The sequence below is a fragment of the Penicillium psychrofluorescens genome (genome assembly GCF_964197705.1).
Source record: "Penicillium psychrofluorescens genome assembly, chromosome: 6".
In the NCBI taxonomy this organism is placed as follows: domain Eukaryota; kingdom Fungi; phylum Ascomycota; class Eurotiomycetes; order Eurotiales; family Aspergillaceae; genus Penicillium; species Penicillium psychrofluorescens.
Genome location: NC_133444.1, coordinates 536,257 through 563,190, shown reverse-complemented (window position 1 = coordinate 563,190; position 26,934 = coordinate 536,257). Strand labels below are relative to the sequence as shown.

The window sequence follows — 26,934 nt, the reverse complement described above, 5'->3', positions numbered from 1 at the left end:
ACCCTCTTTTCTGTGATCACATACTATTAGTACTAGGAATGAATCACTTAATCTGAACTTAACATCCCTTTTATACATTTATATGCTAGATCCCTCGTAAGAACATCATGATCATTCATCCCCGCTCAACAAGTCTGCCAAACATCGTATCGCGCTGCCGTATCAACTGCCCCAGCTCGCGCTCCAGCTGCTTATACCGCGCCCGCGCCCCGGGCACATCCTTGGGCAAGTCGTGGAACGCGCGCACACGGCCCTCCAACGCCTTGACCGTCTCGCGGAGACGAATGACACCTTCCTCGTCGACCATCACCTCGTCAATCGTGGGACCCTGCGGCTGGTTCCGCTCCAGCGACGCGATGCGGTCCTGGTACTCGCCGACTTTGGTCGTCAGCATCTTCGTGCCTCGCACCCAGTCCGTAGTCATCCCCTGGATATTCGGTGGGACTTCGTATGCGGAGTCGGTGCGCAGCTCGTCCAGTTCCTGGCGAAGACGCGCGAGCTCTCGCTCGAGGTATTTGTGTAGTGTTTCGACCCTGGCGAGCTGGGTTTGGGCTTCGAATTCCTCGGCCGTGAGCTCGGCGATCGACTGGCCCACGTCCTCTGGTGCGGGGTCTAACGTATTGCCCAGGATTGTAGCGGAGTCTGCGAGATCGTCCAGATCGCGTTGGCCCTTGTCGTCGAGGCACAGTTCCACCTGGTCGAGGAGGGCATTCTTTTGCTGCTCGAGCGGATCTTTCTGATCTGTCTCTTCCTGGGCCCGGTATGCGTCCACGACTTCTTCGCGCGCCCGGTGCTGGAGAGTGGCTTCCTCGTCGGCTGCGTCGTTGGCGGCGGCCAAGGTTAACAGAACGCGGAGGGTGTCTGCGTTGCGCTCGAATTGGGGGACCGGCTTGGGCGCATATTGGCGGCCCAGCCAAGAATGCACATAGGCCCAGTCCTTGGCCTGGATAGCAGCCTGACGGGCTTTGGCGGGCGAGACGAGCGGGCTGTCCATGAGGAGGTTGTTTTGTTGAAGATAAGATAGACAATAATGCCAAGTGTGTCCGACCAACCGTGGATCAACTGTCCTCTCTACTCTCTCTCTCTCTTTCCCCCACCTCCCCCGTCGAAAAACAATGACCAGCTATTTCTCTCCACCCACAGCAACCAATGGCGCCGGAACGCCTCCCCCGTTGTCGGAAGGGTCGTCGCCATTGTCGCCGCCCTCACAACGATCGACGGTGCTGTCCAATCGGTTGACGAGCGTGCTGTCGGCCTCGTACGCGGACTCCGATATCCGCGATGCCCTCGAGACCCTGAGTTTACGGGGCATCCACAACACCGCGGAGACCAGACGCCAGCTGCGGCTAGATGTGCAGAAGGAGGTGGTCGATTGCAATGCAGAGATCGTTCGCGACTTTGGCAAAGTGGCGGAGGTGAGCGAGACAAAGCCCACGATCCACGGGGGCAGAGCGGACTGACAGCTTCCCAACAGCAATTGAGTCGGATCGGAGCGGTGATTTCGACGCTGAATCAAACATGCGACGAGATGCGCAGACATATCGGCCGGGCCAAGCAGGATACCACCCCCGTGCTCGAAGAAGCCGCCGTCCTGACGAAGCAGAAGAGAGACACCGAAACAAAACAGCAGCTGCTCGACGCATTCGCGAAACACTTCATCATCCCAGAAGACGACCTGTTTGTCTTGAACTCTGCCGAGGAGCCAGTTGATGATCGATTTTTCGATGTGCTTTCCCGGGTCAAGCAGGTTCACCACGACTGTGAACACCTCCTCGGCGGCGAGAACCAGCGATTGGGCATGGAGCTGATGGAGCTGAGCACGCGGAACCTCAACTCGGCTTACCAGAAGCTCTACAAGTGGATCCAGAAAGAGTTCCGGTCGCTGAACCTGGAGGATCCCCGGATTAGCAGCTCGATCCGCCGAGCGCTACGGGTGCTGGCGGAACGGCCCAGTCTGTTCCATAGCTGTCTGGATTTCTTTGCCGAGGCCCGCGACTATGTCTTGTCCGATGCATTCCATTACGCCCTGACGGATGCCATGTCGGGAACGATTGGGACGAGCTCTGGTGATCGCACCGTCAAGCCAATCGAGTTCTCCGCGCACGATCCACTGCGGTATATTGGAGATATGCTGGCGTGGGTACATTCCACCACCGTGTCGGAGCGCGAAGCCCTGGAGGCCTTGTTCGTCGCGGATGGCGAGGAGCTTGCGCGCGGCATCCAGGCCGGCTTGAGCAGCGAGCCCTGGTCTCGCATTGATGAAGGGGAAGTAGCGGTGTTCGATGGCCACAAGGCTCTCAGCGATCTGGTCAACCGTGACCTCACGGGCGTATCGCGGTCCCTGCGGCAGAGAATCGAGCTGGTGATTCAGGGCCACGATGATCCCGTCACCTGCTACAAGGTGATGAACCTACTATCATTCTATCGCACGACCTTTGCGAAACTGGTCGGCTCGCAATCAAATCTAGTTGATCTGATCCAGAGCCTGGAGAAGTCCACTCTCAACCACTTCGAGCGTCTTATGAAGGACCAGGTCAACGTCCTATCCAACGACGCCATCGCAGTAACCCCGCCAGACGACCTCTCTGTGCCGCAGTTCCTGCTAGATGCCCTCGAGGTCCTGACCTCCCTCATGAAGACATATGAAGCATCCGTCGGGCCCGACGACCCAGCCGCAGACGACCCAACCAGCGAGAATCGATTCACGCCCGTTCTCCGCGCCGCATTCGACCCTTTCCTAACCCTAGCGCGGTCCTCGTCCGATGAAATCCCCAACACCACCGCGCAGACCATCTTTCGCACCAACGTCCTCCTCGCCGCGCGGGCCACCATCTCACCCTTCCCTTTCGCCAGCGCCACGCACCTCGCCCCTCTCTCCAATGCCCTTTCCACTCTTCGCACAGATTTGTTGGATCTTCAACACCAATTCCTCCTCAACGCATCCGGCCTGCACGCCCTGCTTCTTGCATTGGAACCTTTCTCTCAAAACAAACAAGACTCCCAGCCAGACACAGATAAAGAGCCAGATCAATCCCCAGAGACACAGGAGAAGGCCACGACAAAACCACACCTCACAGATCTTACGTCTCTTCTAGCTTTCCAACCAGAAGCTCTAGTCGCCTCCAGTCAACAACTAGACGATTTCCTGCCTTCGGCCCTCATGGACGCCACAGACCATTTCAAACGCGTACAGAGCGCGTCCCTCGTGCAGAGCGTCACTGAAGATGCCGTTGAAGCGTTCTGCCGTGACTTTGAGTTTGTTGAAGGCATGATCATCGCCGCCGATGAGGCGCGGGGGACCCTCGACGTGGGTATCCCTGGCACTGGTGCAAGCGTGCTGAGCGGTAGATCGGGTAGCAAGGCCGGCGTGAGTGAGAAGGGGGAGCAAGAGGAAGACCAGGACGAGGAAGACCGGTGGAGTCTGCGCTCGTTGTTCCCACGCACGACGGGCGAGATTCGGGTGTTGCTGAGTTGAGTAGAGTAAATATCTTCTGTGGAATATATAGATGAGGAATAGGACCCTATATCGTATATATGATGCATTGACCTGGGAACTACCCCCCCTTAATCGGAAGCCAACAGTCTCTCCAACACTTCCTGGCCCTTTTCATCCAACTCCGGATACTTTCTCAACCGGCACAAATCCGTCCAGAAATCCTTCGCATCGCCATGTCCGTCGCCATGCGCATCGGAGCGCTCCCTCAGCAGCCTCTTCCACTCGGCATCCTCCTCAGTCCACCCCCAAGATGCTGAAACATATTCGTACCATATAAGAAAATAAGCCGCAAACTCCCAATCCAGGATTCCGACCAACCGTCCATTGTGGACAATGATATTCCCGAGATTGAGATCACAGTGAGTAAGAACGTAGGGGGCGCAATTAGGCAGACGTTTCTTCAGACTCTCCAAGGCCCGTTGCGGTACCGAATCGGGGAGCGTCAAGCTCAGAGCATCCCAGAGCTCGAGGTCAGAATGGAATGGCCCGTGAGGGTTGCGGTCAAAGAAAAGCAAACCCGGGTAAGCAGGACCTCCATCAACACACTGGATAGACGGCGACGTGATCGACCGTAGTCGCTTGCGCAGTCTAACCAATTGATCCGCGATGTCCGTTCTCTGGGATCCCGATAAAGAAGCCCAAGCCTGCTCGAGCGTCTGGCCATGTATCCGCTCGGACAGTACAAAATAGGTCCCTGCGCCATCGACCCAGTTGCGCAGGACCCTTGGAGCGGGGATATCAGGGTGGTGGCGTGCCAGGTGGTTCAGCGTGGTCACTTCTGTCTTGGGGGTTTCGTCGTCCGGGCGTTCTTTCAAGATCACGTCGGACCCGATGGACCAGACGCCCCGCGTGCTTGCGCCGTAGAAGAGCTTGACGTGGCTGGAATAGTGGCACTTCCCTTGTTGCTCGGCAGTCCATCCGCAGGCGATGCATGCTTTGGTTGTGTCTAGGGTCATGATAGAGAAGAGAAGAGAAGACGAGGGTCTTGAGGGTTGCGTACGAGGTCGTGGAATGCGGCTGGGTGTTTACTGGGATTTTGTAGTCAAGGATACGAACTATTCACCGCTCCTTGGAACAAAGGCGCTGCACGGCCAATGGGAGATGATGATAGCAGTAGTGTCTCGTTGGCCATGGTTGTAGGCCGAGTTGGGTATATAAACTTGGGATATAATTGCATGGTGGGGGTTGTTTATTGGGTCCCAGGACTAGGAATACGAACGAACTGGAGAGACGCCGAGTTAATTATGACGCGCGGGATAAAGTGAGGGAAGAGGCTGTGGAAGGGCTACTACTATACTTCGAACGATGGCTGAAGTGACCTTTTTGGAAAATCCTAATTCAATCCATTCCATTCATCACAATGTACAGAATCAAACCTCGTATAAAAAGAAAGAGTATCAAATAAATAAGAGAAATTGAGCAACAACCTCCTCTAATAAGAGACCCAAACTATGCATGCTATGCCCATAGCACCATCATTGATTGCCCATCCGGGCTCCGGCACTAGAGTCAGACCAGACACCAGAAAGAAAAGGGTCAACAGAACAATAGAGCGTCAAACAATAAAGGCACACACACACACACACAGAAACCGGACCGGCCGTATCTCAATACCTATCCACCTCGTTCACCAAACTCCCGCGCCCACTCTTCATACCTCCGCAATCCATCTGAAGACACGCTGGGCCGAATGGAATAGAGACTCGCCTCGAAGTCCCGGAACGTCATTGGCTTGATCTGGTCCATTGGTGTGTGTAGGAGCGCCTCGCCTAAATTCCGAAGGGGGCCCATGGCGGCGTCTTTGGCGAGGGCTGTGATGTCGGAGCCGGAGAAGCCTGTGAACATGGATTGTCAGAAAAAAAAAGGAACAGAAAAAAGAGCAACGAGGACAAACCGTCAGTCACCTGGACCAGAACCTGGATATCATCGTCGTTTAGCTCCTGGTGCTGGTGACTCAGGAGCGTGCGTAGTTGCTGCTCGCGGACGTGTTGCTCCGGCAGTGGGATGTACTGTCTTCGCACGAAGCGGCGGCGGGCGGCCTCGTCGATGTCCCACGGCATATTGGTCGCAGCCAGCACCAGGACACGACTGGCATCGCCTTCTTTCTTCTCGCGGGCGGATTGTTCGCGGCCTGCTGCGGCGCGCTGGAGGTCGGACCACTGAATCAGGAACTCGGTCTTAGAGCGGCGGGATGCTTCATGCTCGGAGCCGGATGATCGTGCAGATAGTAAGGAATCAATCTCGTCGACGAAGATGATGGAGGGGGCAAGGACTTTGGCGAGGCCGAAGAGTGCACGCACGAGCTTTTCGCTTTCGCCGTGCCATTTCGATGTGAGTGTTGATGCGGAGACGGAGAAGAAGGTTGATTTGGACTCGGTGGCTACGGCCCGCGCAAGCATGGTCTTGCCGGTACCGGGAGGGCCGAAGAGTAGCATGCCCCGAGCGGGCTCGCGAAGACCGGAGAAGAGATCGGGTCGAAGGAATGGGTAGACGACTGCCTCTTTGAGGGCCTTTTTGGCACCCTCCAGGCCGGCAATATCCTCCCAATGCACTTCGTCCCCGCGCACAACGATGTCGTTCAGGATCTGCCGTGCGGATGCCAGGTCGACGCCTTTGGGTAGTTTTTGAACGATCTTCGTGATATCGTTGTTGTCGTCTTCATCCTCCCCGTCCTCTGCCTCACTTTCCGTGGACCGCTTGGCGAACGAATCTTGGTCGCTGGACGACGGTGTCTCTCGACGTTGAACCGGAGGTGGCTTGCGTCGAGGCACGCCTTTGCCATTCCCACTCGAAACCGTCATGCGCTCAACTCCCCGCCGAAGGTCATCCCCGCTGCCCGATGAGTGTGAGGCATGCGCTGGTTGACCGACATTGGGAGACCGGGGTGCGGATTTTGTCCGTGGCTGGCTGCTCGAAGGATTGGCCTCGCGATCCACTCGAGGCGTCAAGGGCCGAGAATTGCTCTCAGACCGAGGGTTCTGTGCCACCGCGCCCGGTGGTTGAAGTGAAGTCCTCAACCCTACCGGTTTCGGCTTCACAGAAGGTCTGGGTACCCCTGCGGAGGAGTTCGGCGGAGTGAAATCATCTGGGTTTGGCATCGATACAGCGGAAGCATGAGGTGGGGGTGGAGGAGGTCTGCGAGGAGAAGACTGGACCTGGGGTCTGCGAGGAGAAGACTGAGGAGGCAGCGGGCGTGGCGACGATGTCAAGCCAGGCGAAGATTGAGGTTCTCGCCAATTAGCCGCCGGAATGCGGTCGGGCGTCGAAATCACAGGCACCGTCTTGCGGGATGAAGGAGAAAGCTCATCTCCCGAATGGTACTTTGGATCTGCCTCGCGGCGGAAACTGGGGCTCTGTGCGGCACTCTGTCGTGACGAAGCCAACGCTACATCACTAACGGTCTTTTCACTCGACGCGGGCCGATAGAGATGCCCCCAAGCCAGCCCCGCCGCTTTCGAAGCGGCCGGTCTCGTTTCCTTGCGTCTGGATGTCTTCTTCCCGTTTTTCTTGCCGTCGCCACTGCGCAGCGTCGTCAGCATGCGCCGCTCAGGACTGGAGCCGCGGGATCTAGTTTTGCCGGATGAATTGGAGTTCACCCGTAGGGCGGGAGAGCTAGCGGGCGGCATTGCTGTCGGAGGAGGGGTGTCTTCGGACCGTCGTGGCGACTCGGGGGAGGGCTGTTTGGGCCACGGATGGCCAGGTATGGCGGCCGGTTTGGAGAGATCGGTGTAGCCGACGGCGGGGATGGTGCCGTCGCCGATCCAGCCCGGGTTGATGTTGTTGTTGTTGTTGTTGTTGTTGGAGGAAGAGGAAGAAGGGGTCGTGGCGGACTTTTTGAACAGGGAGGAGCCTGATTCTTTGTTGGAGGTGCTGTCGGGTGCTTCTTTCCTGCTTTCGCGAAGGGCCCCGAGCAGATCGACTCGTTCTCGGCATTGGATCTCTAGTTTGCGGATGGAGTCTTGCAGGGCTTTTTCAGTCTCAGACTTGGGGGTGTAGGTCGTCGACACACGGCGTGCATTGTGGTGGTAGATGGTTTCGAGAGCGGATCGCCAGGATCGCAGCGCTTCGTCTTCGTTGTTCTGCGGGGAGGATCCGGATTAGTGTGTGACGGGGACACTTTTTTCCACACACGACAGGCACTCACCTGGCCCTCAAAGTAGACCGCCGTTGAGCACAATAGATAACACTCGTCGTAAGTCTTCTGCATCGAAGACGAGGGCTTGGAGCGCATCATTCAGCTCGGCGCGGAGGGAAGGGGAGGAAGAAGATGATCGGCTGGGCGGGTTGGGGCGTGACGTCGTTGTCTGCATGCGGTAAGTGTCGGCGTTTGGCAGATGGACCACCACTTGGTAGGAGTAGGATCGATAGGATAGCAGTATACAGTAGGATACTCCAGGAGGATCGGGTCATTCGTCTATCCGCAGATCTATGGGTACACGCACACTCAAGCCAGATGTATCGATGGTCGAGGGAACAGAAACAGGAAACCAGAAAAACCCCCAAGCCCGCCCAAGGATTCATTTCGCGTGCCAACGCCGGGGAACCGATATACGAGACACATCTCATGGGAAGAAGAACAAGAGGAGCACCGACAGTCGCCCAACAACGCAAACAGAGAAATATGCCCAGATTTGATTATTCCCCAAACTATACATTACCAGAATCGCTTTTGTGGTGGTTGGATCCAGGCGGAGGCCAAAACATGCAAGGTGATCGATCCCAGTAGGTTTGGCTGATTCGGTCACGGCTCAAGTGACACCGGAGATGCTTTTGTTTTTCATGTGTTGGCCAGGCGAGAGCTCCCTCCCCTGTCGCACCGGGAGATCGGATGAAGAGAAGAAAAAAGAATATGGGTGGCGTTTACAAAGCAGGATATCTATCGAAACATGTGGACAGGAAAGGGTGACTTGATCTGCCGACCGGTTACATCCCAGTCAGCGAGCAGTGGTGGTGGGCCGGGCGTTTTGTCATTTAGTCAAGATGGCGCTTGAAATACGCCTTGGCCATCTCATAGGATGTCCTAACACGGTATTAGCAATGGGAGGACACCGAAACCAACCAGACACCAAAACATACCAGCAGATCGCCGTACTCGGCATGGTGGAAATAATCCGGGGCCGCATGCCCCGCAAGAAGCCCGTCCATCCGAATTGGCGCTTGATGATGGCCGCAGCGTTGAAGAGACCCCGGGCGGAGCGAACCTCTTCGCTATCCGCAACGCCGCGGGTCTGAAGGAGCGTCTTGACGACGTCTAGGGGAGTGGTGAGTCCAGCGGCAAAGGCGCCGGCCAGACCACCGGCGATGCAGTGGGTGAAAGGGTCGTATTCCATCTTGGGGTTCATCACCTTGGAGATGGACTCGTAGGCGACAAACTGGGTCGCCGTGAAGGGCACGGTCATGCAGAGCGTGGTAGGGTAGGAGACGTAGAAGGCCTGGAAGCCCTCGGTGTGATAGAGCGTTCGGGCGCATTGGAGAAGGCTCTTGTGGACTGAGCCGTGGACCTGCATGCGCTGCTTCATCACTGCAGAGGGAATTAGCAAGGCCCTCCCCCGAAAGTAAATCAGGGAAAAACTCACCATCAAAAGGATTCATCAATGCGTCGCTGGCAATCGTGGCCGCAGCACCGCTGGTCGCAGCAGCTAAGGGATGATGCCCTTCGTCGACATTGCCACCAGCCATATCCTTGACGAGCTCGTACGTGCCGAAATACACCGCGTGTGCCGGACCTAGTGTTCGCCTCGAATCAGCCTCCTGCTTTATTTGGTGTATATTGAGCACCGCGCACCTGCACCGACAATCACACTCGACACGCCCTTCCATAGTGTCCGCCAGCCTTCAATGCGATAGATTGTAGACACCGCATTGGTCAACCCCGTGTAAAGACCTCCGGTCGAAGGGTTCAGGATTTGCATGCGCGTCTAGTGAAAGTTTCCGTCAGTTGTATGCCCATGCAGCCACCAGAAATGCACTCACCTTGAGCAAATCCACCGGGTACATAACCGAGTGTTCCTGTGAAATCCCCGCCGCTGGTCAGTCCCACGAACTCCCATTTCTTCGGGGGAATCGAAATCGCCATACCGCTATCCCTGCGAAAGCACCAGCTAACATGTTCCGACCGAGGCCATAGTTGGAAGGGAGCGTTTCGTAACTGCAGAAAACAGCGAGCGCACCACGTTAGCCTGGACATCCGTCACATCACACACGGTCGAGCCGGGTCGGGAGAACACCCCAAAACGACAGGGGAGCAGAACGCCCGCGCCAGAAAAACCTCCACAGATGAACTGCGTCTTTTCAGAGCAAGCTCCATCTGCGCCCTGTCGCGAAGCTCTCTACCGACCGACCACAAAAAAAAAAGAGGTGGCCACCTACTCATATTCCTGCTCCCCGATCTGGTCGGGAGCCGCCATGGAGCTCGGCTAGCTCAAGGCGCAGCCGGAGCGAGAGGGAGCGAAGTCGAGAGAAGGCGTCGTCGTGATTCGAGATGGTAATGAAAAGGCGCGGGTGGTGGTTAGGCTTGTGTAGCCAGGTGTTGGAGGTGTTGGGGTGGAAGTTGGCGGAATGAGCAGTTCGCTTCTCCGAGGAGAAAAAAACAGGGTCCGTCAGTCTAGGCCCGCGCGAGGACAGGCAAAGAGCGAACAATGAGGGAGGGAGAAAGGGAGTAAGGATAAGAGGAATCAGAGAAGCAACGAAGAATGCGAAGAAGAGAAAATGATAATCGATTTTTTTTTTGGTCTGAAGTCACAGGAGCACCGGCAGAAAGGGCCGAACTCGCCAGATCCATTAGTGAGTGATTGTTCTGTCTGCCGAGGAATTTCCCTAACCCCGAGCATCCCCCTACGACACCTTACTATGTACGATACTATCTCTGCCGAAATCATCTCCCTCCCATCTCTGCTCCTCGTCATCAATTTCACCTTTTCCTGCAGACCGGGTCCGTCATCGGCGCTTAGCTAATCTGCACAGTGGTACGTGGATCCGAGGTACCCTTTCCGCCGTTCCGTAGTCAATTAGGTACCTCGAACCCAGGTACCGAGCGTCGGCGGTAAAAAAATTATCTGATTGATAAGACCGACCGGACTGGAACCAGTTTGGAGGCTCGCTAGTCCGCTTCAGGGGTGAACCATCCAATTTCCGGTCCGGATTCGAGAGGGACTAGCTGTGCCGGGGACCATCACGATATATTCCGTACATACTAACTTAGTTAACTTAGTCTACATAGTGCATAGCAGTTGGTGGATACCGCCCCTCTTCTTAACAAGACACTACTTGGTAGGAGACGATCTCATCCTTCCGTAGGCCCGCCGAAGACTTAGAAGCGCAAATATGAGATAACCCTCATTCTCGATGTACCGTTTCATGGATAATGCGTGGAAATCGTCGCCCTAGGGGGGTCCTAACGGCCGCTCGGGCCAGCCGAGCTCCGGGCTGGCTCGACAGAGTTCGGATAGAATAACCCGATTGATCCTAGCTGGTTTACGATGCTGTGTCGGATCCAGGTTACGTACGTGCACTTAGACTTATGTACTTGCCACAGGAAAGGAAATAATACGCATGTAATAATAATGATACCAGGCTATGGAGTGTGGAAGACATACAAAGAATCAAAGAACCAAACACACACAAAAAAAACACCTCGACGCCGCATTGATGGCAAGGAGGGGGGCATGTAGGAACACAGAGAGTCGTGGAGGAACGGGGAAGAGTCTTAAGAGCATGATCGGACTGAGGGAAAATGGGTGGGTTGGTGGGTAGCTAACGGAATGTAGATGTGCTCGGGCAAATCATTCACGGTCGTCAAGGGGTCTGGTGCGTGTCTCGTCGAGGAGAAATGAAGATAAATGTCGGAGTTGAGGACGGTTACCAGGTTACGTTGAATGACCATTCCCCTGGAGATGGTGATGTTAGCAATATCTAAGTCAAAAATGAAGACAGGAAGACCTACCACTCTTGAGATTCTCGGCAGTGTCGCTCAATAGGATGATGCGGCGCTTGTTGCAGTAGGCCGTCTTGTCCAGGATGTCGACTTTGAGGTTCGCCAGGTCCGGGACGGGCTTCTCGAACATCTCACTCAGGCTCTCGACCGCCATCTCCAGGTCTTTCTGGTTATCCTCGAAGATCTCGGTCAAGTTGTTGCGCGCGAGGTAAAAGGCAAACGCGTACGTCCACTTCAGGGTCTGCCGGCACTGCTGTAGCGCCTGCGAAGCCGTGTCTAGGAACTGCACCTCAATCCACGACAGACCCGACTGCGACTGCAGGCTAGTCATCTTCTTCTCGGTCTTGAGATAGAGGTCCTTGTCTAGCTTCGCGGACTGCTCGTGGTTCGCATACCGGTTATAGTAGTGCAGGTACCGCTCTAGCGAGGCGCGCGACTTGGCTTGGGCACCGCGGGCGTCGGACCCGGACTTCTCCTCGTATCGATTGCAGTTGTACCAGCTGGTTCCGTGCTCCGACCACAGACCCATGCACATCCAGCAGAACTCATGCTTGCACTTGCGACAGGTCATGTGGTTGCATCCGCCGTTCTTCTCAATCGTCGACTGGCACCGTGGGCATTCCTTGGTGTTGGCTGAGATCCAGTTGGCGGTCTCGGAGTCATCTTCACACTTCTGCAGCCACATCTTCACCAGGCCACACGGAGTGGGCTGGTGATCGTTGAGGGTGCAGCCGAAACAAAATTCATGCGAGCAGGCACACTTCACTGTTGGCACGATGCGGCGCAGATCCCGGTTCTTCACATGGCAGTCCACCGCGTACTCGCAGTTTGGCGCCGGGCACCACCGTAGATTCTCTTTGTCGTCCACGTACGTTCGTGTAAGCAGGACTCGATATCTAGACGTATCAAAGTCAGCCTAAGCCACTCCTCAAAAATACCAGCCAACTTACCGCGTCTTGAGATCATTCGTCACTAGTAAATCAAGCGACCGAGAGTCCACGATACGGTGGCAATGTTCACCCGGACACTCAATACGAGCAGCCTCCCCTTCCTCCTTGATTTTCTGGCCCAAGTAGTGGCGGTAGCAGTCCACGCAGAAGCGGTGGCCACAGCGCATCGCGTACGACTTGAGGCCCTCACCATCCTCACAACAGATCTCACACATGAACCCCGGGATGGTTTCCAACTTCGCAGCGCCTTCAAAATTTGTCCCCAAGCCCGCGTCCTCCAACGTCACCTCGGGATGGTCCATATATGACTCGATCAGCTTCTCTCGCTTCCACCGCCCAAACCGGAGCAGGATGGCCGCCGACTCTGGCGGCAGGCCCAGGATGGCGGAGACATCGCTAATCTGGGCGAGCTGTTCTCGTTCGATATCTGCAGGGTTGAGTACCTTGAACTCGACTTCGTAGGGTTTTCGCTTTTGGGTGAGCAGGTCTTTGTCGTCGGAGAATCCGCCGTCGAGATCACCAAAATCTGGAAGAACAGATCGTTAGTTAGTGCTGCCCGATAGATCATCTGAAAGGAACGGTTTGTACTCACCCTCTCCTAGACTATCATTGTCGCTGTCCTGGGTGTCCAAAAAGTCATCCTGGCTCGACACGTCAGACATGAAATCATCATCTGAGTCCATGCTGGTCGTGGCGGAGGTGACGATGTCCTTCTTTGCAGAAACAGAACTAACGGAGCTGCCCCTCGCAGTCAACTCCGTCGTCGATGTGGCAGGTGTCGGGGTGGGCGGACGCGGCGGTTTCAAGGGCGCGGTGGCGAGGCCGGGGCCGGAAGCAGCCTTGGTGGCGGCTTTGGCTTTGGAGGGAGGCTGGCTATCCGCAATCGCCTCGGCCGCCTTCCTTTTACGTGTTGAGGGGGCCGTGGTGAAAAAAGGGGGAAGCAGGGAAGGCACTGAAATGCCTTTTGGGGGTCGGAGAGCAGGAAGTTGGAGAAGTTTGGTGATCGGTCCAACAACACGTCACCGTCAGGGCGGAGGGGTCGGGCCGGGAACAAGTGGGGAGTCCCGTGATGCGATGAGCAGGCTGTATACTTCCAGGAGCCGTGGCACTCTGCGATGGATGAACAGGGACGACATGGAATGCTAACTATCAAAGAATCATTTGGCTCCGTATATGGTATATCCAGCAAGCTGTCTAATCTTCTTCGCTCTCATCCTCTTCTTCCTCACTACTCTCCTCCTCCTCCGCGTCGGCAAGCCAATCCACAAACTGCTGAGCCTGAGCCCGAACAGTCCGCATCTCCTCCGACTCAGTCGACCGCTCATCCCTCCACCACAGCTCATACGCCTCCTCATCCACCAGCTCCAGCTCATACAGCTCCTTCGCCGTAAACAGCAAGATCGTGTCCCCCTTGTGGCGATGGACCAAGTCCTGCTGTAGCAGAAGCAGCAAATCCACCTGGTCCTTCTTCGCTTCCTTGTTGCGGTCCAATAGACAGCAGCGGTCCACGACCTCACGGTACTTGGAAAAGACGTCGTGGACGGCTTCGCCGGCGCCCTTGCCGCCTTCCATCAATTGCTGGATGCGCTTCATGAATGAGACCACCACGGCACGTCGCATTGCTTGGTCGGATGCATTGGCGGTCATGCGCATACTGACCAACTCTAGCACCACCACGTCTGCGGCGTTGTCATCGCGCAGCATGTCAAATGCACTGGCGGAGGCTTCGTGGTAGAAGTTGTCTTGTTCCTCGTCCCCGCTAGAGAAACTGCTTCGGCCGGATCGTGGCCAGGATCCTTCTGATAGTTCGGATGACAGTGTGGAGATCGAGGCAGAAGAAAGAGAGAGATTGGGCATGCGGTAAACTGGAAAGAAAAGTTAGCCGGATAGCCCGCAGTGGGAAAGAAGAAGAAACATACCAAGTCCCGACGAGGCTTCGCTTGCGGCGTCCTCATCTTCATCATCCTCGTCACCAGGCACAAACTCATAGCCTTCTCCACCTGCGCCAACGACCTTGGGATCACTGGCAACATCCATGCCATCCCGCAAGGCTTTAGTGATCCGCTGCCCGCTCGGAACAGTCACACCATCTGCAATTTTGACACCATATGAGAGCAGCGCGCCAGGCGCAACCGTACACTTCTTACCGACCACGACGCCATCCGCCACAATAGCACCACGGACATCTGAACCGTCCCCAATCACAACATGGTCCCAGATATATGCGCCGTCAAGCTTAACGTTCTTCCCGATCTTGCAGTGGCGACCCAGAACGGTGTTGTGCACCGTCGTCCGGTCTCCGATACTCGTCCCAGTCCCAATCACCGTGCGGCGACCGACCACGCAGGACCGGGCGAGCGTCACCCCCTGCTCCTGATACAAACTACCCTTGCGCAGATCGTACGTATGCCCAGGAAGCAGGTTGGTGTCCGGGCACAAGGGGTATGTCCAGCGCGAGATGATATCCTTGCTCACGGCATCGTATGCCTTCAAGTTCCGTACCCGCGCCGCGTAGTTCTCCGTGATGATGTAGGTATGGAGAGTCTTGCCGTTCAGCTCGTAGTCCTTCAACACACCATATAAGAAATGTTTCCGGGGTGATTGGTAGTCGAAACTATCCGACCACAGACTCAGCACATCAGGCGTACAGATATCGATACTGCAGTCGATGAGATCCTGACGAATATCCAGCTCCGCATGCGACAGGATTATATCCGTATCGATATTCAATCGTGTGGGCTGGTCGTCCTCCGCCCGCTCGTCGATTTCCTCGTAGTGCAGACACCGGTCCTTGGTGGGATCGATCACAAACACCGGCGAGATCGACGTGGACTTGGTTCGGTGTTTCCGGCCGGCTTCGCGAAGCACTATGGTCATGATGGCATTCTTGTCGGTTGCACGGCGCAGGCGGTGCTTGGTGAGCGCGCCCTCGATGGGTAGGTTGCTGATCACGTCGCCGGAGACGAGGATGAAATCGCCGGTGATGAGGTGCTTGCCGTCCAGATCACGCATGACGTCGCCGACGGAGGTGGAGGTGGATTTGAGAAATCTGAGCTGTCTGAAGGGTGACGAGAGGGCTCTCCATTTTGAGGCACTATTCATTCATTCATTGGTTAGGGATTTGCCTTTCGTTCAGTATAACCGGGCTGTGCCAAACATACTTGATGTACTTCTCCAGCTGGTCTGAATGAGCCCCGCCGTACAAGAAAACCTCTTCCACACCGGCATTGGCCAGGAATTCGAGCGTATATTCGATCAGAGGGGTATTGGCGAGGGGGAGAAGACACTATCATCGTCCAAGTCAACCATTTTGTTCTCCACGAAGCTTTTCTTCCCTGACATACCCGTGGCTTGTCTAGCGTAAATGGCTCGAATCGGGTCTCGAAAGTATCCGCAAGAACCTATATACCCTCCGTCAGCATCAATCTGAATCCAAGGAATCCCAAAAAAACATACGACAGCCTGCAGCGTCTCCTCCACCTCCTCCGCGGCGTTCCCCTTCTGCTTCTGGCCACCACCTTTTTGCTTGGGACCCATTGCTAGACACGCGGCTAGCTGGTCTCGGACAGTTGTTGCTGCTGAGATATTAGTTACTCACGACAAAGAAAGCGACACAAAAAAAGGCTGGCGGGGAGTCATTTCAGTTTGCACTGTTTGTCTTGGTGTCCCTCACATCATCACATGACTCTCGAACTCGCCCAGCCACAGTATTACATAAAACTTTTCACCGCCACAGCTCCCCTGCGCCGCAAAGAGTCCAGAACAACACGCAAGGTCTGGGCCGGGCCAGGTTCAGGGGGATTGTTTGTCTTGAAAACCTGGGGGCGTTCTAGACCTCTGCTGGAGGTTTTCTTTGGACTCGGGAATCGAGCGTCGAGGTTCGGGCTCGGGTTGTGGAGTGGTTAGCTTGGTTTGCGCGGGTGAGACATCCACGCAATGTGGTCAGAATTAGAAATGCTGTTACAAGGGAATTACTAGAATGAGTACGGACTAGACAGGCTACCTTTCGTGAGATGAAAGAAAGGCAACAAAGAATTCCCAGTCTGATGAGAGCCCCAGGTGGTGACGAGTCACCATGCCCATCGACAATTCTCTCTGTCTCTACCCAGGGAATGGTCAGTGGGACCGGATAGACTAGTAATAAAAAAACACCTTTATGTTTGTGTCTCAAGTATGTACTAGACGAATAAAGATCCCTCCAAGTATATAAGCGACAACATTCGCAACACAATTCGCCACCCACATGGGACCAGCCGCCATATGAACGCCATGACCTGTAGGTAAGAAAGATCAAAAGAAATAAAGGTAAAAAAGAATGTATGATCAAGAAGGCCTCAATATAGACAGTGGGAATCGTGAAATAGATAGACAGAAATGGAAAAAAAAAGACTTAGCCGGGCCGTCCAGCTTGCACGGCCATCATGGGCTGCGGTTGTTGGGTGTACATGCGTTGCCGTTTGGCCATGTTCCCGTTGTCTGCGGCTGGGGACATCTCGGACATCTGCCGTCGATGCGGTGGACGAGCGGGTGTCCCGACCGCAGGGACAGCAACCGGTTGTGTGGCTGGGTACTGAACGCCGTTTTGGTCGACGGCGTATGCGGCGGGTGCCGCTGAAACGTATTGTCCTTGGACGGGAGGCATGTTGGGCGGGACGGTCTGCATGGCTTGGAACTGGCCCGGGGATTGCCAGTTATTCATAGACCCGGCGGGCGACTGGCCGGGAGAGCTGTCTTCTTTAATGGACTGGGATGCCGATGTCTGAGCTGCCATGGCCATTGTGGCGCCAGGCGGCGCAGCTTCGATGCCTTGCGGCATCGTCTTGAGATGAACCAGATGCTTCTCAAGCATATCAAGAAGACTCTTTCGGGTGAAGGGCTTCGGAAGAACGTCATCCATTCCTGGATAAAATGTCAGTCAAGATCTCGGGTCAGCTGCGACACTATACACGTACCATGTTGGAAGTAGAGTTGGATGTCATCGCTGCGAATGTTGGAGGTCATGGCGATGATGGGGGTTCGGTCGGCTTGCCGGATAAGGTGGCATGCTGATACACCGTCTAGATGAGGCATAATGATATCCATAAGAATCAGATCGTATTTCGAGCCTTCCTGGATCTTGTTCACAGCTTCGAGACCATTGAACTAAATGTGGTGTTAGCGACAATATCCTTTGGAGGTGGAATGGGTCACATACTGCCGTGTCAATCACGCAGTTAAAAGAATAGAGGAATTTCCCACCGATCTGTCGGCAGGTAGCGTCGTCCTCCACCAAGAGAATGTGCGGGCTGCGCATCCAGCCTGGATCGACATTGGTGCTCTTTTTCCGGTTGTCAGGGTACTGTCGGCGGGTTTCGGTCGACTCGATCTCTGTCTTGGGTGGCATCGCGTATGGCACGTTGTTGACATGCTCGCTGTACATGGGGTCAATCCCGTTGGTGGCGCCCACGGGGTAGACCACCGGTTCCAACTCTCCGCTCATCTTGGGATAGACCAGAGCCGGGTTGGGTCCCGCAGAGGTGGACGCGCGAACGCCACCATTCCGAGCAGCGGCATCCATCGTGGGTGTCGAGACCACTGGCGCGGCGCCAGCTTTTTGAGGATCATTCATCCCGTCCAACCCGGTCAGATTGAATTGAAGTTCCGCGTTCATGTCACTCAGCAGCTTGGACGCCTGCTGCAGTGGCGATGATGGCTCGTCGCCGCTCATGGACGAACCACCCTGACCCTGGAACGACACGGATGCTTTACTATCCCGTCGCTGGCGCGCGTCCACCGACAGCAAGTAGTTCATCACCTGATGAATGACACTCTCATGATTCACGACCGTCTTTTGCACGCGCAACACCTCCTGCATCATGAGCTGATGATCCACGGAGAGTTGTGCAAAGCGGTCGGAAATGTGTTGGATCTGCTGCTGCTGCGCAACGATCTGCTGGTTGAGCAGATCGATCTGTTGAGTGGGTACCGATTCTTCGGTGCTTGTGGTCGGCTTGCGTGGCGCAGGGGCCTTGCGACGGATATTATCGAGGGAATCCTTGCTGTTGGCCCGGAACTCCGGGTGCTTGAACTCCCACGCCTGGGTAGCGATGGTCAGTCGAGCTTCTTTTTGTCTCGAGATGGCGAACCTACATTCTGCCCGTACGGCGACTGGCCACTCTCCTCATTATTCTGTCGGACTTTGTGAAAATCGTACTTGTTGAGTTGGCGCACGAAACTGGCAAAGTTGCTGTGCTTGAAATGTTTGGGTAGGATGGTCTTGGTGAATTTCTCACACTAAACACAGTGAAGTCAGTCGAGTGCGACCGGAGATTTTCTTTCTTTTTTCAGCCTTACCTCCAAGACGACGAAGCTGTCCCCTTCGTCTCCCCAGCGCACGATCGAGGAATACGAGGGGTCCTCCAGCATTCTGGGATCGTCAGTATTAGGTGGACTCGGTGTGGGTTCGAGGGGTTCATGGCCAGTGTTGTGAGAGAGAGGGGGCGCGGAGGAAAAGGGAGAGAGAGGGAACACTCACTTGTAGAGTTTGCGAACCTGTTCCCGACATGATTAGCATTGATTTCCCGGTATCTCTAACATGAAACTCACAAAATCGCTGGAGTTGCCCGCGGGGGCGGGATTCGCAGAGGTCTGGCCAGCGTCCATGCTGGGCTAGACGGGTCGCGACCGGTCGAACTGGGCTGCTTAGGCTGAACGACCCCCGAACGGGAATTTAATGGATTGCGAAAAAGGGCCAGATGTAAATAACGGAAGTCCTCATGGGATGACGAGGCTCGACCGGACGAACAAAAGGGGCCAGGAGGGAAAGGAGGAAGAGGAATGGAGGATAACCGACTTGACGAACGGGGGTTTCAGAGACTGTGGCTCGCGGTGGGCGGTCGAGCCAAGGACAATCGGTAACGGTATGGCGGTATGTCATTTACCAAGTTTGTGAACAGGGAAGCTGATGATTCTCCCGATAATAATATTCCCCCCGGATTCCGGGCTACTATAATTATAATTCTTGTTGTTGTCGGTCGACTGACATGGCGAATCCTTATCCTCCGCTGCAGCGGCTCCCTCGTGCAGCGCCGTTGTGCTGTCAGTGCGCCGAGATGGAGGGTGAGATGGGAACGAGGATTGGGGTCCGAGTATCCAACAGAAAAAGAGACCAAGTAGAAGTCACCAAGGAAATAGTAATCAGGAACTAACTATACAGTCGACGTCCATCCTGATGAGGGCGAGTAGGAGTACTAATATCCATAACTAACCCCCTAACGGTTATGACGAAATTATCCACCACGCCCGTCCATCTCTCACTGATCTCTCACTCTCCCACCGCTACCACCACCTTTCCCTCTTCCATCCACTCAATTGCTGCCCATCATGTTCGCCGCCCGTCGACTCGCAACCAACGTCCCACGCGTGCGCCCCCAGGCCGCGCTCTTCCACAACACCGCGCCGGCCTTTGTGCAGAAGGGTGATGCCATCCCAAACCTTGACGTGCTGGTCGAGGACTCTCCCGGCAACAAGGTCAATTTGGCCAAGGAGATCAAGGGCAAGGGTGTCATCATTGGTACCCCTGCTGCCTTCAGTGCGTGACACTCCTACCCCACCCCCCAAGAAAGCTCCGTCGGTCCAGTGTTGACATGCTTCGTGTTCTAGGCCCTGCATGCTCCAGCACCCATGTCCCCGGCTACATCAATCACCCCAAGCTCAGGGAGGCTGGCCAGGTCTTTGTCATCTCCGTCAATGACCCATTCGTGTAAGTGACACTCGACAAAAACCGGTTCGTTGGATATCCATTGACCGGGCAACAGGACTAAGGCATGGGCCGATTCTCTCGACCCGTCGGGCAAGAGCGGTGTATGTGTATACACTTCTATCGTGTTTGTATCCAGTGCTGACAATTGCCGCAGGTGCGCTTCCTGGGCGACCCGAGCGGCAAGTTCACCGAAGCTCTGGACCTGAGCTTCGACAGCGCCTCCATCTTTGGCAACAACCGCAGCAAGCGGTACGCACTGCTGGTGGAAAACGGCAAAGTCAGCGAGGCTTTTGTGGAGCCTGATAACACCGGCGTGAATGGTATGGTCTTCCTGTTTACTTTCAAGGTTGTCATCCTGACTGACTCTCTAATAGTCTCGACGGCCGAGAAAGTGCTCGGTTAAGCCGTGTACATTGATATCTACTGTCCACATACATAGCCTAACCTGAGAAAGAAAATCTATTTCTGTTCGGGGACGTCCGCACGCGGCCCCCAGACGATGACTTGCAATGTACAATGATCCTACCCAGTTCCAACCCAGTCAACGCCAAATTGCATCCCATTATTTTGTGGCAACATTTTCCCATAGTAGCACATATTCTTGGTCCCTTCCTTCGGGTGTCTTTTGACCCTGCGAAGAAGATAGACCTGACTACTGCAGCGCCTGCCACTGCTCCGGAGTATAGCACTTGGGCGTCCAAGCATGGATAGCAGCGATCTCCTCCTTCAGCACGGAGTTGACCAGCCGGTGGCGTGCAAGCATGTTCTTGCTCTCGAATTGGGGGGAGACAATGACAGCCTGGAAGGCCTGTCCGCAGCCACCTGTAGCAACCGGAATATCAGCTTCTCTTTCTCTTACACCAAAAAAAAAAAGGAATGATGGCTTCCATACCGGACAAATCCTCAATCTCAACATGCTGTGCCTGCAGCTTCTCAATCAACTTGCTCTTTAGAGAGTCGGGCGTGATCCCAGAAGTGTCCGCCATGGCTGCGTTGATGGCGGCGGAGGAGCGCGCGGTGACGGAGAAGGATGATGCCCGGGGTAGAGACGGGTGCGGAGTGAGAAGATAGCGGCAGCCTCTGCTCAAGACGGTCAAGGGGCGGGCGGCGCGGGAGAACATGAAGGAATTGAGAGATCGGGAGAGGGAATGGAGGAGTGGGTAGAACTGTTTGCTGTCGACGTTAACCAAGTGAATACGGCCGGATTACAAATTCGGGACTCACGTGATGCGATTGCCGGCCCATATGTATAGTTTCGCATAGTCTAATTCCATTCTGCCAAATCTATTCAAGTAAGGGAAACAATGATCTTAAGGCTGGTAAAATCCGCCTTTTAAACTTTTCCGGCCCAGCTTCCCTTTCGCAATATATTCCTTTCGTAGCCAATCGACCGTGAGAGTACTGTCAAGACCTCGCTCTCTCACATAATTGTCCTCAATGAAGGCGACTGTGTCCAATCCAACTTCGTCCATCAATTGGCAGGGTAGCGGGCCATTTTGGAAAAAATGCCCCCAAAGGCCATCGATCTCGTTCGGATTACTCACGCCCTCGGAGAGCATCTGCATGATTTCACGTTTGATTGCAGCCCAAAGACGGTTGAAGATGAATCTAGAGAGCTTGGTTAGTATCAATGACTTGTGGCATATCAAACAAAAATACTTACCCTGTTGATTCACACTGAGCTATGACTGTCAACATACCACAGCTACTCAATATGTTTTTGAGATGTTTCAACACCTGAGCGTCCGTCTCGCCATTTGTCATCAGTTCAACTATGTTGATCTTAGGAGGCATGGTAAAGTGAATGTTCAGCATGCGCTTCCGACGATCAGGCGAAACGTAGGTAGTCATTAAGCTCGACCTGAACGACGAGCTATTGGAACCAAGGATGCAATCCGGGGGTGCCATTGCATCTAAGTCGGCGAATATCTGTTTCTTGAGTTCCAATTTCTCAGGAACAGCCTCAATAATCAGCCAGGCGTTTGAGACAGCCGATGCAATATCTGTGAAAACATCGCAGGAGCCGAATGATGGATGAGAAGAAATGCGACTGGTAAATTCGGTGTAATCAGGCTCCTCTCCATTTTCACCCTCTGTTGGATTTCCGAGTTTCTCAACCCGTCCCCAAGTACAGTCGATACTATCCGGATGGCCATTACCCTGTGCCTTTCGCATGGTCGCAAAGTCCACTTTGTTCGCATCAATAAATTCCAGGGCGCTCTCCAGCGTATCCGAGGACAAGTCCTGGATGTGCACTCTGTAGCCGGCTGCTACAAAAACACACCCGATTCGTCGTCCTAGAATCCCTGCTCCGATAACCGCGACACAACGCTCCATGGGAGGCCTGGCTGGCATTGCGACTCGTATCACCACGAAGACGGTAGGATATTGGAACCACGTGCAGCTCGGCCTGCTCAAACAAAACAAAAGGTGAAAGGTTCCAATGAAGTAGGGAAGAAATTGCACGATGATCGATGAATCACCCTACTGTCCTTCGTTCCATATATAATGAATGGGGACATACCGTCGACGCCGAGGCAAAGAGCATCCGCGGCTTAGCTGATAAAAGAATCTGAAACAACATTTGATTGGTACGGTGAATTGATAGATGGACGGATGGCAGCATGAAGCTTCCGGTAGAGCCATCCAATGAGCAATAACAGGTTCACGTCGCCTGGAACTAGATCGTCGGCGGAGTCAGGCGTTCACTTTCCACGAACTTCCGGTGGAACAAAGTGGGTCCCGGATGATACCCCTATACATCCACCCGCCATGACATCCACCGGAAGCCGAGTCAACGACCGCAGAGCTAGATGGGCAACACTTCGTCCTCATGGAGATGCAGTTCCCCGCATCTGGAATACCCCGGTTATTCGGGCGGTTGAGTTTACCCCAGCCGGCCCATGCACATTGGGGAAGAGAGTATTTATGCTGATCACTCCCGTCGGGCGTTGTTCCTAAGCTGCGCCAACGACTACCCTAGTCATCTTGACTCCCCTTCGGCGAAAGACGTCAGGCACATTTCAATCTGAAGCTCCTTGGAAATGGCCCGAAAGTATTTGGGTGGCTCCGGCCATCCTTTGACGGTGTGGATTTCGGCCGCAGCTTCGACGGTGTTGGTCTTCTACGGCTACGATCAGGTGTGTGCTCGACTCTGCATATTCTTGGTCTATTTAGGACTGGCTGTTCTAACGTGGGTAGGGTGTCTTCGGCAATGTTATCATCAATAAAAACTTTCTCGAAACCTTTGGCAACCCCTCATCAGGCCTCCTCAGTACGATGGCTTCGCTCTACACGATCGGCGCTTTCGTGGGCTCGCTGAGTACCATGTGGTCAGGAGATATCATCGGCCGGCCTCGACAGCTTATTCTGGGCAGCACTATTCTTGCAATCGGAGCGATAATCCAATCGACTTCCTTTACTGTCGCTCAAATGATTGTGGGAAGAATCATAGCAGGAGTAGGAACGGGAATGAATACAGCAACCGCCTCTGTGTGGCAGGCGGAAACTAGCAAGGTTTCCAGCCGCGGAAAGCTGATCATTGTGCAAATGGTAGTGTCTTACCCTTTCCCTCCCCTTGTCCAGCTCTCATCACCTCAATATTGAAGCTGACTTTAAATGGCGGATTGTTGTTCAAAGGCCAACTGTATCACTGGCTTTGTCATTTCCAATTGGCTCACACTAGGACTTTCTTTTGCGAAAGGCAGCGTGGCATGGAGATTTCCTCTCGCCTTCCAAGTCGTCTTCTCCTTACTGATCTGTTTCATGTGTCCGTTTCTCCCAGACTCCCCGCGATTGCTTCTCCGTAAGGGAAAGCAAGCGGAAGCACTAGAGGTTCTTGCTGCTTTAGAGGGGAATGGCGCCAATCCAGACTCGCCATCAGTCAAGGCTCAATTTGAGGACATTAAAAACGTCTTGGAAACCGAGCAAATGAACACTTACTCGTGGGCTCAACTGCTGACCGGTAAAGGTACTCATGAGCGCAGTTGCTGCATGCTGATACATCTGTCACATTGACGACGCTGACATTCATTCAGGACCGGCCGGTGTTCTCCGACGAATGATGCTCGGTATTGGCATACAGGCCATGAATCAATTATCTGGCATCAACCTGACTTCGTATGTGTTACACTCTAGTTTTCTGATTCGTCATTTTGTCTTTAAGTATCAGAGAACAATTCTGCTGACACTAGAGGATTGCTAGTTACTACATGTCCTACATCTTCGAAAACGCTTTGAACTTTGATGAGCTTCTCTCCCGTCTTCTCGCAGCAGCAGCCAGCATGGACTATCTTTTCTTTGCATGTGCCGCTTTCTTTACCATCGAACGTTTCGGTCGTCGGAAAGTTATGATAACATCCTCCGCCGCTTGCTGTATTTGTTGGGTGGTCATTTCGATAGTCCTCGCTCTCTCTGACAAAGGAATTGGAGATACCTACGGATTGAATATCGTAGCCGTCGCTTTCTTCTTCATCTTCTTTGCATCCTTTGGGATGGGTATTCTTGGTGTTACTTGGTCAGTTGAATCATCCTCTCAAGGTCGAAATGCATCCGTCCGGGGACTAATCGTGAGAGTAGGGTCTACGCAGCGGAGATAAACGCACTCGAAATGCGCACCAAGGGCACTTCTCTTGCTGCTGCGGTACAGTGGATCGTTGTATGTGATTTGTTCTCGTCTCTCTAACACATCACGACCTTTACGGAGCGAAGTGATAGGACACAATAAAACACGTTTGGTTGCTAATCAAATAGGTCGCTTCATAGAACTACATGGTTGTTCAAATCACGCCTATCGGCATACAAAATCTAAGCTGGCGTTTTTGGATCATCTGGGCCATCATCTGCTTTGCATTCATCCCCGTCACCTACCTGTTTTATCCAGAGACGACTGGAAGGACACTTGAAGACATCGACCGGTATTTTGAGGGTAATCCACCGATAATTGTGGCTCGAGATAAAGGTATGTCCTCACACTATCTCACACCGGCCACGTGTATACAACGGGCAACACGATAGATTGATAAGAAGACCTTGGTTTGCTGACTTTGAGGATTTTGCCGCCTTTCTGCAGCCGCTGTGTCCGTCAAACGAAAGAATTCTTTCCCCCAAACAGATATCGAATTTGCACAAGGCCTTGATGATGGCGGTAAGGAGATTGACATTTCAGGTCACGCCACTCATTATGAGACCTAAAAAGTTGTCCTCAGGGATCTCATTTCTTCTAAATCATTAATGTGCTTCGGGGAACAAGGTTTTACGCATCGTAATCAACAATAATCTGTTCAAATAACTTGAGTTTTTGCGCAGTTTTTTTTTGAACCATCAGGATTTTATTTATAAAGAACTATTCTCAGACGAATTTCAATCCGACGGAGATGAAATGATCCAGTTGATAGCGCGGGACAGTCAGATTACGCAGAATTAGCGCAGTTGATGGTTGGGACGAGCCCGATTAACTCCCTGAGATTGAGTAAATGAGCATCTTTCTCTATTGGCTTAATTTATAAACTGATTGGCTTCTGTCTCGTATTGTACACAGTCCCGTGTTAAATGATGATGGGGCGCTGGCTGCTAATATCGTCTGCCCCCTTGGCAGTGACTTTGCCCGCCCCCAGGATCTCAATTGGTTCAATTTCCGCCAGTTTCTTCGTGATGTGGTGCAAAGTAGGTAGCGATTGAAAGTTGTGCGGGCTGAATTTCAGCGTCGCGCTGAGAGAGAAGAGCTGTGTTTCTATCTCGCTTGATCCAGCCGGAGCAGGAGGAGTCATCGTTGGATATTCAACGTCGGCCTCTCCCGGGGAGCCGGTGCGCGGGATGTACTTGTAGTGCAATATATTTTCGAGTTGGAGGTGAGAAAGCAACGTCGGATCTGAAGGGACGTCTTGCGAAAAGCTGTTTATGGCAACCTCGCCAAAGACGGTTCCTTCCCAGCCTATCAGCAAAGAGAAGTTCTGATCATTTTCATTTTCGTCCAAAGATGAAAATAGCTTGGCATATCCCAGCTCTTCTCTGCCGCTGATGATCGGATCCGGGCGATTTTCGAACATAACGCTCAGGTACTTCCCACGCACGACGTCGTCGCGCCCATGGCACACCACGTTGTGTATATAGAGGCCGCAGAGACTGTAACCTCGTCCGGCAAGCCATGGTAGATTTTCTAGCCGAGTGAACGAAATAGAAGCGGTTGCCAAACCGGCATTGTCTTTGCTCGGCTCAATTTGGAAGCAAGGCGATGGTAGGAGATCCTGCAATTGGTTCGTGGGCGCACGAAATACAACAGTGTAGGTCGTAGATTTAGCCTTGTCCCATCCACTGACTTTATCTCCTTGGGCCGTTTGCCTGGGACCAGGAAATGGGCCAAATCCGAGAGGCATGCGATGGAAAGATTGAGACATTGTTATCGGTAGGCACCGTACTTCGAGAATTGAGAGGCAACCGAAAGAATGTATTTTAGACCCCGGAATAGTACGGCACCGGAAATGACAGTCGTTAAGTCTTAGGTGTCTTTTTCATCCATGGTTGGGACACATCTCATTCCGGGACGAAGTTGTAATTTCTTTGGTTGGAGTCCTGGTCGGAGCGGCTGTCATCGAGACGGAATCGGAGAGAATGGATGAAGATATTACCAATATGGTTTAATTTTGGTGTCTCCACCGGATGTTTGGAACATCATCCTTGACTAAACCCGATTCTGCCGCTAGACCGGTGTTTGATATGTCCCCCATATGTGGCTCCGAAAACGTCTGGTATTATCATAGGGTCCACCGGAAACACGAAGACGAAAACTAGGTTGAGTCTAGCTCTGAGACATTGC

The 26,934-nt window shown here is 53.8% G+C and overlaps 11 protein-coding genes across 11 annotated transcripts; 2 read left to right on the top strand and 9 right to left on the bottom strand.

Annotated features, from left to right (window-relative positions):
- Positions 1–115: 115 nt before the first annotated feature.
- Positions 116–994, bottom strand: PFLUO_LOCUS8728 (uncharacterized protein; the record flags this gene model as incomplete). Its single annotated transcript, XM_073786485.1, has 1 exon — positions 116–994. The coding sequence occupies one exon, from the start codon at positions 992–994 to the stop codon at positions 116–118; it is 879 nt and encodes a 292-aa protein (XP_073642736.1).
- Positions 995–1,115: 121 nt separating this feature from the next.
- On the top strand, positions 1,116–3,475 carry PFLUO_LOCUS8727 (Golgi transport complex subunit 6; the record flags this gene model as incomplete). Its single annotated transcript, XM_073786484.1, has 2 exons — positions 1,116–1,415; positions 1,475–3,475. 2 exons carry the CDS (start codon positions 1,116–1,118, stop codon positions 3,473–3,475), a joined length of 2,301 nt encoding a protein of 766 aa, XP_073642735.1.
- Positions 3,476–3,564: 89 nt separating this feature from the next.
- On the bottom strand, positions 3,565–4,452 carry PFLUO_LOCUS8726 (uncharacterized protein; the record flags this gene model as incomplete). The annotated part of the gene is made up of 1 exon (XM_073786483.1): positions 3,565–4,452. The coding sequence occupies one exon, from the start codon at positions 4,450–4,452 to the stop codon at positions 3,565–3,567; it is 888 nt and encodes a 295-aa protein (XP_073642734.1).
- A 658-nt stretch (positions 4,453–5,110) lies between these two features.
- PFLUO_LOCUS8725 (uncharacterized protein) lies at positions 5,111–7,727 on the bottom strand (the record flags this gene model as incomplete). The annotated part of the gene is made up of 3 exons (XM_073786482.1): positions 5,111–5,331; positions 5,391–7,575; positions 7,641–7,727. The coding sequence occupies 3 exons, from the start codon at positions 7,725–7,727 to the stop codon at positions 5,111–5,113; spliced, it is 2,493 nt and encodes an 830-aa protein (XP_073642733.1).
- Positions 7,728–8,467: 740 nt separating this feature from the next.
- Positions 8,468–9,493, bottom strand: PFLUO_LOCUS8724 (Fe(2+) transporter; the record flags this gene model as incomplete). Its single annotated transcript, XM_073786481.1, has 5 exons — positions 8,468–8,516; positions 8,573–9,017; positions 9,073–9,222; positions 9,282–9,414; positions 9,470–9,493. The coding sequence occupies 5 exons, from the start codon at positions 9,491–9,493 to the stop codon at positions 8,468–8,470; spliced, it is 801 nt and encodes a 266-aa protein (XP_073642732.1).
- A 1,860-nt stretch (positions 9,494–11,353) lies between these two features.
- Positions 11,354–13,515, bottom strand: PFLUO_LOCUS8723 (uncharacterized protein; the record flags this gene model as incomplete). Its single annotated transcript, XM_073786480.1, has 5 exons — positions 11,354–11,382; positions 11,439–12,325; positions 12,380–12,905; positions 12,972–13,279; positions 13,511–13,515. 5 exons carry the CDS (start codon positions 13,513–13,515, stop codon positions 11,354–11,356), a joined length of 1,755 nt encoding a protein of 584 aa, XP_073642731.1.
- Positions 13,516–13,573: 58 nt separating this feature from the next.
- Positions 13,574–15,916, bottom strand: PFLUO_LOCUS8722 (GEF; the record flags this gene model as incomplete). The annotated part of the gene is made up of 5 exons (XM_073786479.1): positions 13,574–14,244; positions 14,299–15,473; positions 15,541–15,665; positions 15,724–15,780; positions 15,836–15,916. 5 exons carry the CDS (start codon positions 15,914–15,916, stop codon positions 13,574–13,576), a joined length of 2,109 nt encoding a protein of 702 aa, XP_073642730.1.
- An 853-nt stretch (positions 15,917–16,769) lies between these two features.
- On the bottom strand, positions 16,770–19,021 carry PFLUO_LOCUS8721 (kinase-regulated stress-responsive transcription factor skn7; the record flags this gene model as incomplete). The annotated part of the gene is made up of 7 exons (XM_073786478.1): positions 16,770–17,278; positions 17,332–17,521; positions 17,574–18,455; positions 18,509–18,652; positions 18,713–18,785; positions 18,894–18,910; positions 18,965–19,021. The coding sequence occupies 7 exons, from the start codon at positions 19,019–19,021 to the stop codon at positions 16,770–16,772; spliced, it is 1,872 nt and encodes a 623-aa protein (XP_073642729.1).
- A 720-nt stretch (positions 19,022–19,741) lies between these two features.
- Positions 19,742–20,523, top strand: PFLUO_LOCUS8720 (uncharacterized protein; the record flags this gene model as incomplete). The annotated part of the gene is made up of 5 exons (XM_073786476.1): positions 19,742–19,949; positions 20,021–20,120; positions 20,176–20,221; positions 20,275–20,440; positions 20,495–20,523. The coding sequence occupies 5 exons, from the start codon at positions 19,742–19,744 to the stop codon at positions 20,521–20,523; spliced, it is 549 nt and encodes a 182-aa protein (XP_073642728.1).
- Positions 20,524–20,772: 249 nt separating this feature from the next.
- On the bottom strand, positions 20,773–22,457 carry PFLUO_LOCUS8719 (uncharacterized protein; the record flags this gene model as incomplete). Its single annotated transcript, XM_073786475.1, has 4 exons — positions 20,773–20,942; positions 21,013–21,286; positions 21,545–21,728; positions 21,784–22,457. 4 exons carry the CDS (start codon positions 22,455–22,457, stop codon positions 20,773–20,775), a joined length of 1,302 nt encoding a protein of 433 aa, XP_073642727.1.
- Positions 22,458–25,666: 3,209 nt separating this feature from the next.
- PFLUO_LOCUS8718 (uncharacterized protein) lies at positions 25,667–26,494 on the bottom strand (the record flags this gene model as incomplete). The annotated part of the gene is made up of 1 exon (XM_073786474.1): positions 25,667–26,494. The coding sequence occupies one exon, from the start codon at positions 26,492–26,494 to the stop codon at positions 25,667–25,669; it is 828 nt and encodes a 275-aa protein (XP_073642726.1).
- Between the last annotated feature and the right edge of the window lie 440 nt (positions 26,495–26,934).